This window comes from Myotis nattereri (assembly GCF_964212035.1).
Source record: "Myotis nattereri genome assembly, chromosome: 7".
Taxonomy (NCBI): Eukaryota; Metazoa; Chordata; class Mammalia; order Chiroptera; family Vespertilionidae; genus Myotis; species Myotis nattereri.
This window is the reverse complement of record NC_138082.1, coordinates 69,597,603-69,612,201: the sequence shown is the minus strand read 5'-3', so window position 1 is coordinate 69,612,201 and position 14,599 is coordinate 69,597,603. Positions and strand designations below refer to the sequence as shown.

The window sequence follows — 14,599 nt, the reverse complement described above, 5'->3', positions numbered from 1 at the left end:
CTAGTCCAGGAAAGTGGTAAGGTGATATTACTTAGTGAGATTTCTTTATAAAGCCAATAAGCCTTGCAAAAAGATTTCCATTGAGCACTTAAAAGTGTATAGCTCTGTTGCTGCTTATTAAATGCCCATGTTTTGTTTTTGTTGTTCTTGAACCAGTAAATGAACATACCTCACAACAATCTCTGAAATTTCTAAACAGCCACATCTCATTATCATTTTTAAGGAAAATGAAAAAAAAAATTTGTTTAGAAGGGTTAAGAGATTGAACTTATTTAATCATTTTTAAAATTAAATCTTTATTGTTCAGATTATTACAGGTGTTCCTCTCTTTTCCCCCCATAGCTCCCCTCTACCTGGTTCCCACCCCACCCTCTGCCCTCACCCCCACCCCCACTGTCCTCATCCATAGGTGTACGATTTTTGTCCAGTCTCTTCCCGAATACCCCCACACCCCTTTCTCCCTGAGAATTGTCAGTCCACACCCTTTCTATGCCCCTGATTCTGTTATATTCAGCAGTTTATTCTGTTCATCAGATTTTTGGTTCACTTGATTTTCAGATTCACTTGTTGATAGATGTGTATTTGTTGTTCATAATTTGTATCTTTACCTTTTTCTTCTTCTTCCTCTTCTTAAAGAATACCTTTCAGCACTTCATATAATACTGGTTTGTTGGTGATGAACTCCTTTAGCTTTTTCCTATCTGTGAAGCTCTTTATCTGACCTTCACTTCTGAATGATAGCTTTGCTGGATAAAGTAATCTTGGTTGTAGGTTCTTGCTGTTCATCACTTTGAATATTTCTTGCCACTCCCTTCTGGCCTGCATAGTTTCTGTTGAGAAATCAGCTGACAGTCATATGGGTACTCCCTTGTAGGTAACTGACTGTTTTTCTCTTGCTGCTTTTAAGATTCTCTCTTTGTCTTTTGCCCTTGGCATGTCAATTATGATGTGTCTTGGTGTGGTCCTCTTTGGATTCCTCTTGTTTGGGGTTCTCTGCACTTCCTGGACTTGTAAGTCTATTTCTTTGACCAGGTAGGGGAAGTTTTCTGTCATTATTTCTTCAAATAGGTTTTCAATATCTTGCTCTCTCTCTCTTCTTCTGGCACCCCCATAATTCGAATGTTGGTACTCTTGAAGTTGTCCCAGAGACTCCTTACACTATCTTCATATTTTTGGATTCTTTTTTCTTTTTGCTTTTCCGGTTGGGTGTTTTTTGCTTCTTCATATTTCAAATCTTTGACTTGATCCTTGCCATCCTCTAGTCTGCTGTTGGATCTCTGTATATTATTCTTTATTTCAGTCAGTGTATGCTTAATTTCTAGTTGGTCCTTTTTCATAACCTCGAGGGTCTCACTAGATTTCTTGAGGGTCTCACTAAATTTATTGGGGGTTTCTAGAAAATTCTTGAAAACCTTATAAGTGTGGTTTTGAACTCTATATCCAGTAGTTTTCTTGCCTCCATTTCTGTCATTTGTGACCTGTTTCTTTGTCTCCACATGTTGGCTGCTTCCCTGTGTTGGTAGAGTGGATTTGTGTGCTACGTGTCCTATAGAGCCCAGTGGCTCAGCCTCCCCAATTACCTGAGGTGGACACTCTTGGTGCACCCCTTTGTGGGCTTTGTGCACAGTTTTGTTGTAGTTAAGCCTTGATTGTTGTAGGTATCACTGGGAGGAATTGACCTCCAGGCCAATTGGCTGTGAGAATCAGCTGTGTCTGCAGTGGGAGAACTTCTGTGCTGGAGACACCCTTCTGCGGCAAGACTTGCTTCAGTGGTGCTTTGGTGCTCACTGAGTCTGCCCCCTGAGTGTGTCCCTTATGAATCTGAGGAGTTGTAATCTGGATGGTCCCACTCTGACCACTGGGTACACTGGCTCTTGGATCTCTAAGGAGGTGCTAACTAAACTCTTCCTGAGGCTACCCAGCTGGAGCTACTGAGAGATCTGCAGATTCCTCTTTTTTGTTTGGGGTTTGGAGGTGCCCAGATGAGGCCCAGCTGTGAAACAATGCAAACTGCTGTGGGGCCTTGGGCCTTCTTTTGGATGTTCTGGGTCTCTCTGACCCTGCTGCAGTTTGTTAGGTAATTTTAGATTGCAAAGGGCCAGGCCATTCATATTCAAAAGTCTCTACGCACAGCTTGGGTAGGGCAGGGTCTCAGGGAATCAGCAGGGCAGAGCAAACAGTTATGGCTGATCCTCAGCCCTTCCCTTAGAGACCCCGGGTCTCAGTGTCCCTCGGTAATCCCTGCAAGCACCTCTGAGAGAAAGCCACCCTCGAGTTCCGCCTGATGCCAGACAGTCCAGTTTCTACCCATATGAGTCTGGTTCCCCAGAGACTCACCCAAAACTGGAGTTCAGAGCAGTTGGGAGCTTGTGTTTCCCTCCCTATTGAAAAAGACAAACCATGTCCTCAGTTGCCAGCCCTTTTTGCGTGTGCCTCTGTACCTCTGCACTTTACTTCCGCACCGCCTCTGAGTCTCAGTGTGCTTTTCTCTTTCCTTCTAGTTGTAGAATTTCCACTCAGCCAGCCTTCCCGTGGTTCTGGATGATGTCTGTTTTGTCTTTTAGTTGTATTTTTGAAGTGGTTGTGTGAGGCAGCAATTTCAGGCGTTTACCTATGCCAACTTTTTGGTTTCCTCTTATTTAATCTTTTAAAAAGTAATTATTAACTCTAACCTGAGGATGTTTTGCTTCTCTTTGAAATGCCATATATATTGATCAAACTCTTAATTTTCTGCTTGTGTCATATTTCATTTGAAATATTGTCAGTGAATGAAGGTAATCTTTATTTTAATTATTATTTTATTGCTTGTTTTGTTCGTGTTTTTGTTGTTGTTGACCTGAGGAATAAAAATGGATAGTGTTTGCAAAAGCATAATTATAAACAACATTTTAAAAGCTTGGTATTTACTTTTAAATTTTAGTAACTGTTACACCCAAAATTTCTTTACTTTTATAATTGTACTAGAGGCCTGGTGCATCAAGTTTGTGCACGGGGGTGAGGGTGTCTCTCAGCCCGGCCTGTGCCCTCTCACAATCCAGGACCCCTTAGGTAGGGTCCCCAGGCCTGGCCAGCAATCAGGGACTATTGGGGCTGTCCTTCCCACTGCCAGCAGCTGGCCCAGCCCCTGCCACTGCCACTGCTTACCATCTGTGTGGCATTGCCCACCCTCCCCAGCCACCGGTTGCCTCACTCTGTGGGTGACAGGCGTGGGGTACGATCACTTGGCTGGCCTGAGCCTCCCTCTGCAGGGTGATTGCTGGCCAGCCCCGCACACCCACTACAGCATTGCTGGCCAGTGGCCTGGGCCTCCCTCCATGGGTCGATCAATCATGGGGCCCCCAGATCTATCACCCTGTAGGGGGAAGCCCCACTCACCCACCGCAGTGCCACCAACCGGGTGGCCTGGGCCTCCCTCTGCAGGGTGATTGTGAGGCAATGGTGTGGCCCCCTGACCAATTGCATAGCACCCACCTTGGCTGGCCTGGCACCAGTGTGTGCCATAGCATGGTCATCCAGGAAGGTCATTCAGACAGTCATTCTGCTCTTCGTTCATTCGGTTGGTTTGCATATTATGCTTTTATTATTATAGATATGTTAGACAAAGGGGTTTAAGTCAAGTTGAAAATGAATTAGTTCACTTTATTTGCTTTAGTACAACCATGTCAAACTTGTGGCCCGAAGGATACATGTAGCTCACAATGAATATTTTTGCAGTCCAGACAATATAATGGTATGTAAGAAATGTTTTAATAAAAATTTCATAACTTAATTTTTACAATATCCCATTATAAATAATCCTATATAATAAAAACCCAATATGCAAATCAACCGAACAGGAGGATGACCAGTGGAACGACCAGTTGCTATGATACACTGACCACCAGGGGGAAGATGCTCAACACAGGAGCTGCCCCCAGCCAGCCAGCCCCAGATCAGCCAAGGTGTGTGCCAGCAGGGGCCCCCACAATTGCCCAGCCAGTCGCCCTGCAGAGGGAGGCAACCAGTGGTGGCGGCAGGGGGCAGGACTGGCAAACGGGTGGCATCAGGCTGGCCAAGGCAGGTGCCAGTGGGGGCCCCCCGATTGCCCCACTGATTGCCCAACAGAGCTAGGCTTAGGGACCCTACCCGTGCAAGAATTTTGTGCACCCGGACTCTAGTTATTAATAACGAACTACAACATTTGCTAATGACTGAGGACTATAATTGTGTTGCTTTCAATTCCTTTCTCTAATGACTGAGTACTATAATCATGTTGTATTCATTTCCCTTACATGCCTTATGCTCAGGCGCACTATTTCTCTCCACTAATACTAGTAGCAAATATTTTAGCAGCCGATTGCCTCTTCATTAGTCTTGGACTGACTTGTTTGGTGTGTGCAACAGGAAATATTTCACTTTTGGAGAACAAGAAAGTTAGGTTTATTTGCATTATACTTATTAATTTGTGCAGTTATTCAGTGCCTGGTAAGTTAATGTTCAAGAAAAATATTAATTTTTATTAAAATGTTTAATTATTTTATGTTAACAATTACTCATTTATTTCAGCCCTTTGTAATAAGCATGTCTTTATTGAAATAAACCAAACCTACGTTTCTATGAAAATTGAAGCTTTTGTTTTCTTGCGGCCCACATAAACTTAAAAAAACTTGTTTATTTGGCCCATGTTAGTCTTTGAGTTTGACATGCTTGCTTTAGTAGAAACACATTCTTTGGAAGGTATTTGTGTGTGTTTATCTTATTTGTTGTGTGTTTACCTTGTTGCACATCGTATGCAGGTGACTAGAAAGTCCTATGGCTCGGTTACTAGAAAGTTCTGAGAATATTTGGTAAAGTTTGAAGTAACAAAAACATTTCATGGCTTCCGATTTGTTTTTTATCTTCATGTATTGTACTCTATATCTACTTTTTATCAATTTTCCTCACACTGTAATACTAGAAACCTGGAATCCTCTTTGGAAGCAGAGGTAGTTAAGTAAGAAAATATTTAAAACAACTGTGTGGTAACTACAGTAAAGAGTAGCAGAAGTCAAATTTACTTTTGCTACTTGCCAGAGGTGGTTAAATAACAAAATATTTAAAACAACAGTGTAGTAACTACAGTAAAGAGTAGCAGAAGTCAAATTTACTTTTGCTACTTGCTAGGCTATTTAGTATGTCTGAGCAAACAGGCAAGTTGTATATTTTGGCTTATGATTGACTCTTCACGGTTCTTAAAACAACAGCCTTTAATTTCATCATAAAATATCTCAAAAAGAAGTAACAGGAGGATACTAAAATTATTATGTTGTACAATTTGATAGAGTGGATAGAGAGGAGGAAGAGACAATGAGTAATGATATTTATTCATAGACATAGAAAAGAATATCAATTTCAGATGAGAAGAAAAACTATTACTAAAACATCTTATGGAGAGCCTACAACTCTGAAAATATGGGATAACTTTCTCTTATAATTAATATCATGTTATCAAGATGCTAGAGATAGAATTGCTGAAGAATATTATTAGTATTATTATTAAGCCTATTTCTCCCTGGGTACATAAAAACCACAAAGGGCTAGCTACAAGCAGTTCAGCTTATAAAGCTGTTGTAATGTGAACGTCAATTTGCTTTATGAACTTTGTGGTTGACCCTCAGAAAGGCAATAATCCCTGGAAGCCCTCTACAGAGTTGGAATGCTCAGCCATGCACGAGCCACCACTAGAGGCCAAAGGAATTTGCTATTTGAATAATAGACTGGAAAGTTCTCAAACTTCTCCCAAGCACAAATCTTGCAACCAGATCCACAATAATATTAGCTTCTAGTTAATAAAATATACAGAAAAGGATATGGCAGTTGCAGGACCCATCGTGAATCGTGTTATCAAACATTAAGCAGCTGGGAGGCCTGACATCCTCATGTTGCAAATTAATTGAAATTAAATTACACTTAGAAAGATGCAGAGGAAAGTCTGTGATGAATGTGGGCTTCCTGTATTTCACTTACAGGGTTTAAATAATGTAGAAATCTCTTCAAAATGTAACCGTGAACAGAGATTTTAATTATTTTTGTATGGGGAGTAAGTTTTTGTCTTCTATTTCCTATCTGTGAGACTTTAGGCAAGTTAGTTCATCTCTTTGGACATTCCTTTCCTCATTGATAAGGTATGGAAATTCAAAGTAGATAACCTTATCAGATAATTGTGAAGAATAAGTGATTTGCATAATACATACCACATGTTTAGACGTGTTGGCACATCCTAAGGGCTCAATAAACTTTCACTTGCCAGACATAGAAATAAGAAGGCAGAGCTTACATTTAACTAGGTTTCACTTCCTGGTAAAGCAAAAAATTATGTTCAATAAATAAATAAGCATGAAATCACTTTTCAAATGAGAGCCCTGGCTCAAACCCATCTCAGGTGAAGTGATTCACATCTTGACATTTACTGCAGTGAGTTGTAGATGATCTTCAAAGTAAAGGATCTTTCGAAGACTGATAAACTTTTGGGAAGCTTTTAAAAAGATTTTCCTTCAATACGTGTAGTTCTTGAAATTGCAACATTAATTTTTTAAAAATCTCAGGAAAAAGAAGAGAAACAAAGAAAAGCAACTTGGAAAAATTTCAGTTTCTTTTTTTAAAGGTTTATTTTCTTATAGAATGCTGATGACATTTAAGTATATTAGGAGAATGGTGGTTTCAGAAATACAATTTTAACTAAAAAAGATATGTCATTAGGTGACTTTTCTTTTTAAAATACACTAAAAATCTTTGGCCCTTTGATGTTAAGAGCACTTCATCTTTAGTGCCTTTAGGTTACACTTGGAATAAACATTTCTACTAGTGTTCAGAAACTTTAATATTAACACCACCTTCAGATATATATGTGCACGCATGTATGTATGTTAGACCGACCCTGTCCTTGATTAACTTTAGTAGCAGGTGAGGAGAGTATTTTGTGAAGCACTTGATTGACTTGAATTTAAACGTTCCAAGGAGAATAATTTCCATGTGTGCCCAAAGTATTCGTGTCATGAGGGATTCTTTACCAAGAATTGATTCAGTGTTAGTATGTCATTGAATGTGAGGGAAGGAAGCACAATGTCCAGTGTATGTCTAGAATTCAGCCCAGCATATCTGGTTCATCACATTCCCAGGCAAGAAAAATTTTAGGTGATCTCAAATGAACACTGCCTTGTTTGGAGGACTAAAATTTTCCAGGAATCTATAATCATTTTAATCAGAATGTAATCATTAATCAAAAATGGAATGTCTGAGCTTCTATAGAAATTCTCCCCTGCCCCATCCTGACTCTTTTATATCTCTATTTTTCATTTTGTGTTTTCTTTTTGTGTGTGCTTTCTTCTCATTAGAGTGCGTTCTTTCAAATACATCCCTTTCTGTTAATTCTGCTGTCTCTTTATATTACTATCCCTTCCTTTCCTCCTTCCACTCTCCCTGCCAAAATATTTTTTTAATGAAATAAATGGTTTTCAGAAAAGATGCATGTAAATAGCTAACAGGGAGTTAAAGATAATACCAGATTATGAATCTTAGATAATGTTTTAGAAATAACAGTAAAAAATTTATACCATCATGTAAATAAACAAATTAATAAAGCTGGTATCACTTATCTTGCCATAGTGCAAAAATATTTTCATATGATTGAAGATATATGCCACTGTATACAACATAAGCATATCATATTCATATCTATGTAGTGTGTTTAAGATAAATTTTATTAATGCGTGGAATGTAGAATAAGATTGTTTCTAGTGCCACTTGACCTCAGACACTATACACCTTACAATGACCAGGCATACACCCACCACTCGTTTAGCAACCTTGCTTAGCAAATGGGGAAATCTATCTGCCAAATGCAACAGGAAGGTGTTTTTTTGTTTTGTTTTGTGTGTTTTTTTTAATGTCTATGTTGAAATCTAGAATCCTAAATTGTATAATTACTTCCAGTGGACTCCCCTCAAGTAAACTAAACCTGGAATCTATCTATTAATTAGAGTAATTATTCCAATTACTGCCCATTCTATTACAATGGAACTCTAGCAGAAGTATCTCTTTGGGTACAAAATGAAGGACATGTATTATACTCTTTTTCTAATATTTAGTACAGCCTTACAAGCATTAAAGCTCACAGCCCATTTTTCTCAGTGATGGTAAAGGGACATTATCCTATTACACAGGTCTAATTGCCTTTGAGAGACATCACAAGAACCAAAAATAGGGAAAGTATTATCATAGTCATTGTGCTCTGAGTTAAGCATCCAATGTATGCTTTGTCTCTGGATCTGTTTTTAGTGCCACAACCCTCAACAATTAGATTGGATTATAATTGTGCAGAGGATATCTTAGTTTTGCATGCTTTATTCATCAGATAATGTATTTGTATATTAACTAGAGGCTCAGCGCACAAAATTCATGTGCGGGTACGGTCCCTGGGGCTGGCCTGTGAACAGGGCCATCTTCCCCAGCTTCCTGCAGCTGGCCTCACTCCCTATGCCCACCCACCCCTGGTTCACCAGTCGCCATCACGTGATAGGGGCCTGACGGCTGGGGGAAGGGACTGAGAGGTAGGCTGTTCCCACCCGCTCACCAGCCCTGCCCCTTCTGCGGGTGGCCATCAGGTGATCGGAGCCTGCCAGCTGGGTAAAGGGACCAGAGGTGATTAGTGAGCCTCATAGTGACTGGTCCAGAGGTCATTCTGCCATTAGGGTCAATTTGCATATTACCTTTTTATTATATAGAATAAAGGCCTGGTGCATGGGTGGGAGCCAGCTAGCCTGCCCTGAAGAGGGCCCTGGGTTGGGGTGGGGGGTCACCGCTGTGGGGCAGGCCGGCCTGGGCGAGGGGTCATGGGCAGTTTGCAGGCCAGCCATGCCCTGGCTTTGTCATGAAGGACATCCGGAAGACGTCCAGTCTATCCGGCCTAATTAGCATATTGCCCTTTTATTAGTATAGATTATCTGATATCAGTGTGTTTGAATAAGCCCCAGAGCTATTTACACACTTATATTTTACTTTCTAGCTCTTTTGTCTATCACATATGCCAGGGGTCCTCAAACTTTTTAAACAGGGGGCCAATTCACTGTCCTTCAGACCGTTGGAGGGCCAGACTATAGTTTAAAAAATTACTGTGAACAAATTACTGTGCACACTGCACATATCTTATTTTGAAGTAAAAAACAAAATGGGAACAAATACAATATTTGTATTTGCATGTGGCCTGCGGGCCGTAGTTTGAGGACTCCTGACATGTGCTATCACATATTTCACTGGAAGAACAGTGAATTATGTTGACAAAGTGGCCTCCTTTTAGGGAAGGTGCATTTTAATTTGACATTAGACACAACCAGCTTTAAAAATGTGATTGGCTTTTATTTCTTTGAAGATTTCTTTTGGAAATACACTTACTGCAAAAATGTGCTCTCTGGGAATTTGACAAACTAGCTGATAATAGGATAAATCATTTTTAGTTTACAGAACAAAACAAAAGCTTCATTACTTTGCTGTTATTGTTTACTATATCAAAAATAAACTGTAATTTTTAGTTAGCTATGTGCATCTAAGTCCAGATATTGTTTGATAAAATGAGCCACATGGGAAAAGTTCCATTTCCTTCTGATGACATATCAAATATGCCCTTATCTCTAAATACATTAAAGATGAAGGAGTAAAGCCTTCCTACTATGTTTTTCCAAATATCGTTAGCACTAATAGAAACATTTAAATTATGACGTTTACTTTGCAGGAGCCAATGAGAAAGAAATAGTCCTAATGAATGCCTTGACTGTTAATTTGCATCTTCTACTGGTAAGTTTCTTCTCCCATCAAGGTTTCGTAAACATTCATTTACAGAACCTGACATTTTTCTATCTTTAATTCGTGAGCATCTGGTGATTTAGTTACTTAAAAATAAGTTGTGAGGCTATTTTCGTTTTTAGCGGAAAATGCTGGACCCTGGTAAGCTTCTTCATACTTATAGGAGAGTTGACTCTTGCAAAGAGCTCTTTTCTCAGAACATAAGGAATCAGAGTCACAGTGGGTGAAAAGCACACAAAACCATGACATACAAATGCGAGCAAGCACTGAGCTTTATAGAAAGACAGTTTTTCAATATGCTGGACTTCAGCAGGGGGGATTATGGATCAGTATGGTTTTGTAGATTAATTTTTGGAAACAGGTTAAAAAAGAATGTGAAAATAAAACTAAATTGGAGAAAAGGGACCTAGTACCTGAAATGAGTTACTGTGTTTAAGGTGCTTCCTTTTTGTTAATCCTCACCCAAGGATATTGTCCATTGATTTTTATAGAGAGAGTGGAAAGGAAGGGAAAAACAGAGAGAAAAAACATCGATGTGAGAGAGACACATCGATTGGTTGCCTCCTGCACTCGCCCGACCAGGGCTGGGAATCAAGCCTATAATCGAGCCTACAACCCAGGTACATGTCCTTGGCTGGAATTGAACCCAGGACTCTTCAGTCCTCAGGCAGACACTCTATGTACTCTATTCATTGAGCCAAACCAAAGTATTTAATAAATGTCAAATACATTCTTTTTTTTTTAAATATATTTTATTGATTTTTTACAGAGAGAAAGGGAGAGAGATAGAGAGTTAGAAACATCAATGAGAGATAAACATTGATCAGCTGCCTCCTGCACATCCCCCACTGGGGATGTGCCCGCAACCCAGGTACATGCCCTTGACCGGAATCGAACCTGGGACCCTTCAGTCCGCAGGCCGATGCTCTATCCACTGAGCCAAACCGGTCTCGGCGTCAAATACATTCTTGATTTGAAATGTGATGTCTATAGTACTTGCTTGATGCTTTGTAAATGTTTTTCATTTTTAAGTTTTTGTAATCATGTCTACATGACTAAGATGCACAATGAAGTCATTAATATTTTATTTTAGTAAAATGGAGACATGATAATTAAATATGATTGAAGGAACATGCTTATGGAGTATGCTAAGTATCATAGTAAAAAACATAGTTTTAAGTGCAGACATCCCTGGATTGACTTCCAGCTAAGATACTTAATGCTTGTTTGAATTTGGATGTTTTTTGAGGTGTTTAAATCTTAATTTTCTCCTTTGCAAAAATGAGAATAATAATAGTTACCTTGTAGGTATGCATGAGTATGAAATGTGATAATATGGAAAATTGCTTTAGCACCCATGCCAATGATCAACACGTAATTAACAATAGCAATCATTTTCATTGCTATTATTGTCAGCCTCATTCTCCATGAACTATGTGTCAACCAAAAAAAAGGGCCCCAGTGAATGAGTGAGCCACCTCTCCCTGGTGCCCCTGGGAATGCAAAATGTTTCACGTTAGGGCTGAAGGACTTTTGAATTGGACCTAAAATAAAGTCCCATAAAATAGTAAAGCAGTGCAAATATTATGTACTAGAAACCAAATCAGCAGAGGAAGATAAACCAATATAAATAAGACTGCTATTTCAGTCTCACAATAGAGAAATTACCATTAAATGCATTAGGAAGATAATTTTTCAATTAAAGTTTAAATAAAGTTTGAGGATTTATACTTTCTGATTCACATTTTCTCCTGAATTTGCCAGTCTCTTCTTTCTCTTTATAATTCATTGGAAATGAGGCTAATTGGAAAGGTACCTTCGACAGACACCTACATGTGTAATTAATTAATGCCTTTTAAATGCTGGAGATTATAAAATGAAAGTGTAGTATAAACTAACCAAATGTGTAATTGTGCATTAATGCTTTTCTCAATAAATCCATTTCATTGCAGTTATCGTTTTTTAAGCCGACACAAAAACGGTACAAAATTCTTCTTGAAGCCAAAGCCTTCCCTTCAGATCATGTGAGATTCTTCAAATTATATTTATATTCTGTCTATTCTTCCTAGAGAAGCATATCATTTGCCTGACTTGAATGTTTATTCCCTAGTCTTTTTCTAAGTGAACTTAGAATAAAAAGATCTGTCAAATGCTTTTGATTTAGGCATTTTAAAAAATAAATTGTCGCTTTATTTTTTTTGTTCAAGTAAAACATGTGCTAGGGGAGGAAAGAATTGAACAGGAACATTGATTTATTAGTCTTTTCAAACAGCATTCAACAAACTGCTGGTCTAAATCAAGTGCCGTTATAAATGTTTTGTTAATTCTTGTTGCTCTTTTATTTTATAAAATTATACCGATATATATCCTAGTGCTTAATCCTTTGGCTACACAGAATAGTAATATAAAATTTTATTTGTCCATTTTTAAAGCATGCTAGCAAGTATTGAAAAATTTTTTATTAGAGATTTTTAAAAAAATTTCCTGTGATTCACTAAAAAAGGCATGCTACTTTATCAGCAATTCAGTTGATAAGAAGTTAGATTGTTACAGACACAGATAAAAGTATATTGTTCATTTCAGTTTTAGTCATAGAGAAACTCAAGTTTCATCCTTATATTATCACTGTTAACTATTCTAGTCCACATCTTGTCACTTTAAATCCTTTAATTATGTCCACATTAATAGCATTACCATACTAAAAAGGATCAGAACCTTAATTAATTGCTTGAAAAAATTCGGGGTCACTATTACTGCAACCCATTCAGATCTAGTAGTCTCATTGAAAAGAACTTTTTGAGATATATATATATATATATATATATATATATATATATATATATATTTTTTTTTTTTTTTACTGGTTTGCTTTCTCTAGGATGAGTCATTTGCATAGTCTCTGTTCAAGCCTAGCAAGTCCACACTTGGCTTTGATTATATTTTAGAATTTTGACTTGCATTGGTGATGTACTTTCTTATTCTAAAAATCTCTTGTAACTCCCTGAAGTCTAGTTGACTCCTATGTTTCCATTTATCTCTATTATTTATGTTTCAAAGAATGTTCAGATTCCTGCCTACAAATTATATTAAGCAGTTCTTCTCTAATGTATTGTGTTTAGTCACTTTTAACCTTGACCTTCGATATAATAATGTACGTTTGTTGCTATTTATTTATTTATTTTAGATTTTTTCATGGCTTTTATTTATTTTCTATTTATTTATTTATTTTCTTTTTTAGAGAGAGAGAGAGAGAGAATGAGAGAGAGAGGAAGAGAGAGGGCAAGAGAGAGTGAAACACCGATGTGAGAGCAAACCAATGATCAGCTGCCTCTTGCATTCTCCCTGTGGAGGATTGAGCCCCAACCTAGGCATGTGCCTGGACAGGAAATCTAACTGGCAACCTTTTGGGTGTGTGGGACAGTGCCCAAAAAACAGCCACACTGGCCAGGGCTTATTATTTATTTTCAGAGATATTTCAAGTACTTCTGTGCACTGCGATTTAATAAATTATCCTTATTTTTCAGTATGCTATTGAATCACAGCTTCAACTTCATGGACTTAACACTGAGAAAAGTATGCGGATTGTAAAGCCAAGAGAGGTATATGAGAAAGAGAAATACATATTCATCACACTTCTATTTAGTATTGATTTTTTTTCTTTGTTTTATTTAGATGTTTATTATCTTCATTATCTTAATGGAACTTTCAAGAACGTTTAAAAAAACCTATAATTCAGTAACAGGTCATTTTGTTTAAAATGGGGGATTAAGTCAAGAGTATACTTATTTTCATTTTCCAAGGGCTAGTCATATTACAAGCAAAGTCTTTTACTATTAATAGCACTGGAGTCTCCCATAGTCTTCAGTGGGAGGGTGAAGATGGCAAATTGCATATATCATTTTCAATTTCAGATGCCATTGCCTGTGGATGCCATTAAAATCATATTAAAAACTAGTAATATTTTTTTGGAACTGAATGATTCCATCTTTTATGTCTTTTCTTATTCTAAGTATCAATTGTTTTCGTTTGAGCTTGGACTATGGTGTAGAAAGGGATGTGATATAGTATTAAAAGCTTGTGCTTCATAAGTGGCTGATATACCCCGGCGCAATCCCAGACCCACCAACGTACTGGGTAAGGGACTTTGGGAAAGTTACTTTATCTCTCTGAGATCCCTTCATATTTAAGCAGGTAACAAAGAAAACACCTAGTCAGACTTGACAATATGTGTAAGATCAGAAATAATGCACACTGTACATTAATAGAGATATAAGGCTACTAGTAAGTTGTAGAAACTTTGGCATAGAGACCCTGTGGCTTGTGAAATTGCACACCAGGATATCCACATAGAATAAATGTTAAATTCACAAATGATGCTGCTAGTCTGTTTGAGCAATTATTTCTTTCGACAGAGAATATGTTGAGGAATTAAAATCTACTTAATTCACTTCTATTTGCCAACATGCAATAAATTAAGGAAATGGAAAGTTTCCACACCTGTGATAGGATATTTTTCTCCCCATAGGTCATGTATAAATAGCTAATTTCCAAAAAAAAGGAATATAGTCACTAATATATCACAAGTCTTGATGTTAAAAGTGACAAGTGTTATGAAGACTCATGAGGTAATTATAATCTTGGAGCACTCTTTAGCATTACTAGATTAGAGCAAGTCAACATGAATGATTTTTAACCTTTTTCACCTCATGGAGCACATAAACTAGTTGCTAGAACTAAAATTCTGCGGCACACCAAAAAATATACTTTTTGCAGATCTGACAAA

The 14,599-nt window shown here is 37.9% G+C and overlaps 1 protein-coding gene across 1 annotated transcript in view; it reads left to right on the top strand.

The window, feature by feature from the left end:
• Nucleotides 1–14,599, top strand: part of KYNU (kynureninase) — a 96,008-nt gene that overhangs the window by 29,592 nt on the left and 51,817 nt on the right. The window contains exons 4-6 of the mRNA XM_081095301.1: nt 9,746–9,807; nt 11,769–11,840; nt 13,341–13,415. Of these exons, the coding sequence (XP_080951427.1) occupies nt 9,746–9,807; nt 11,769–11,840; nt 13,341–13,415 (209 nt within the window). The remainder of the gene's footprint in view (nt 1–9,745; nt 9,808–11,768; nt 11,841–13,340; nt 13,416–14,599) is intronic.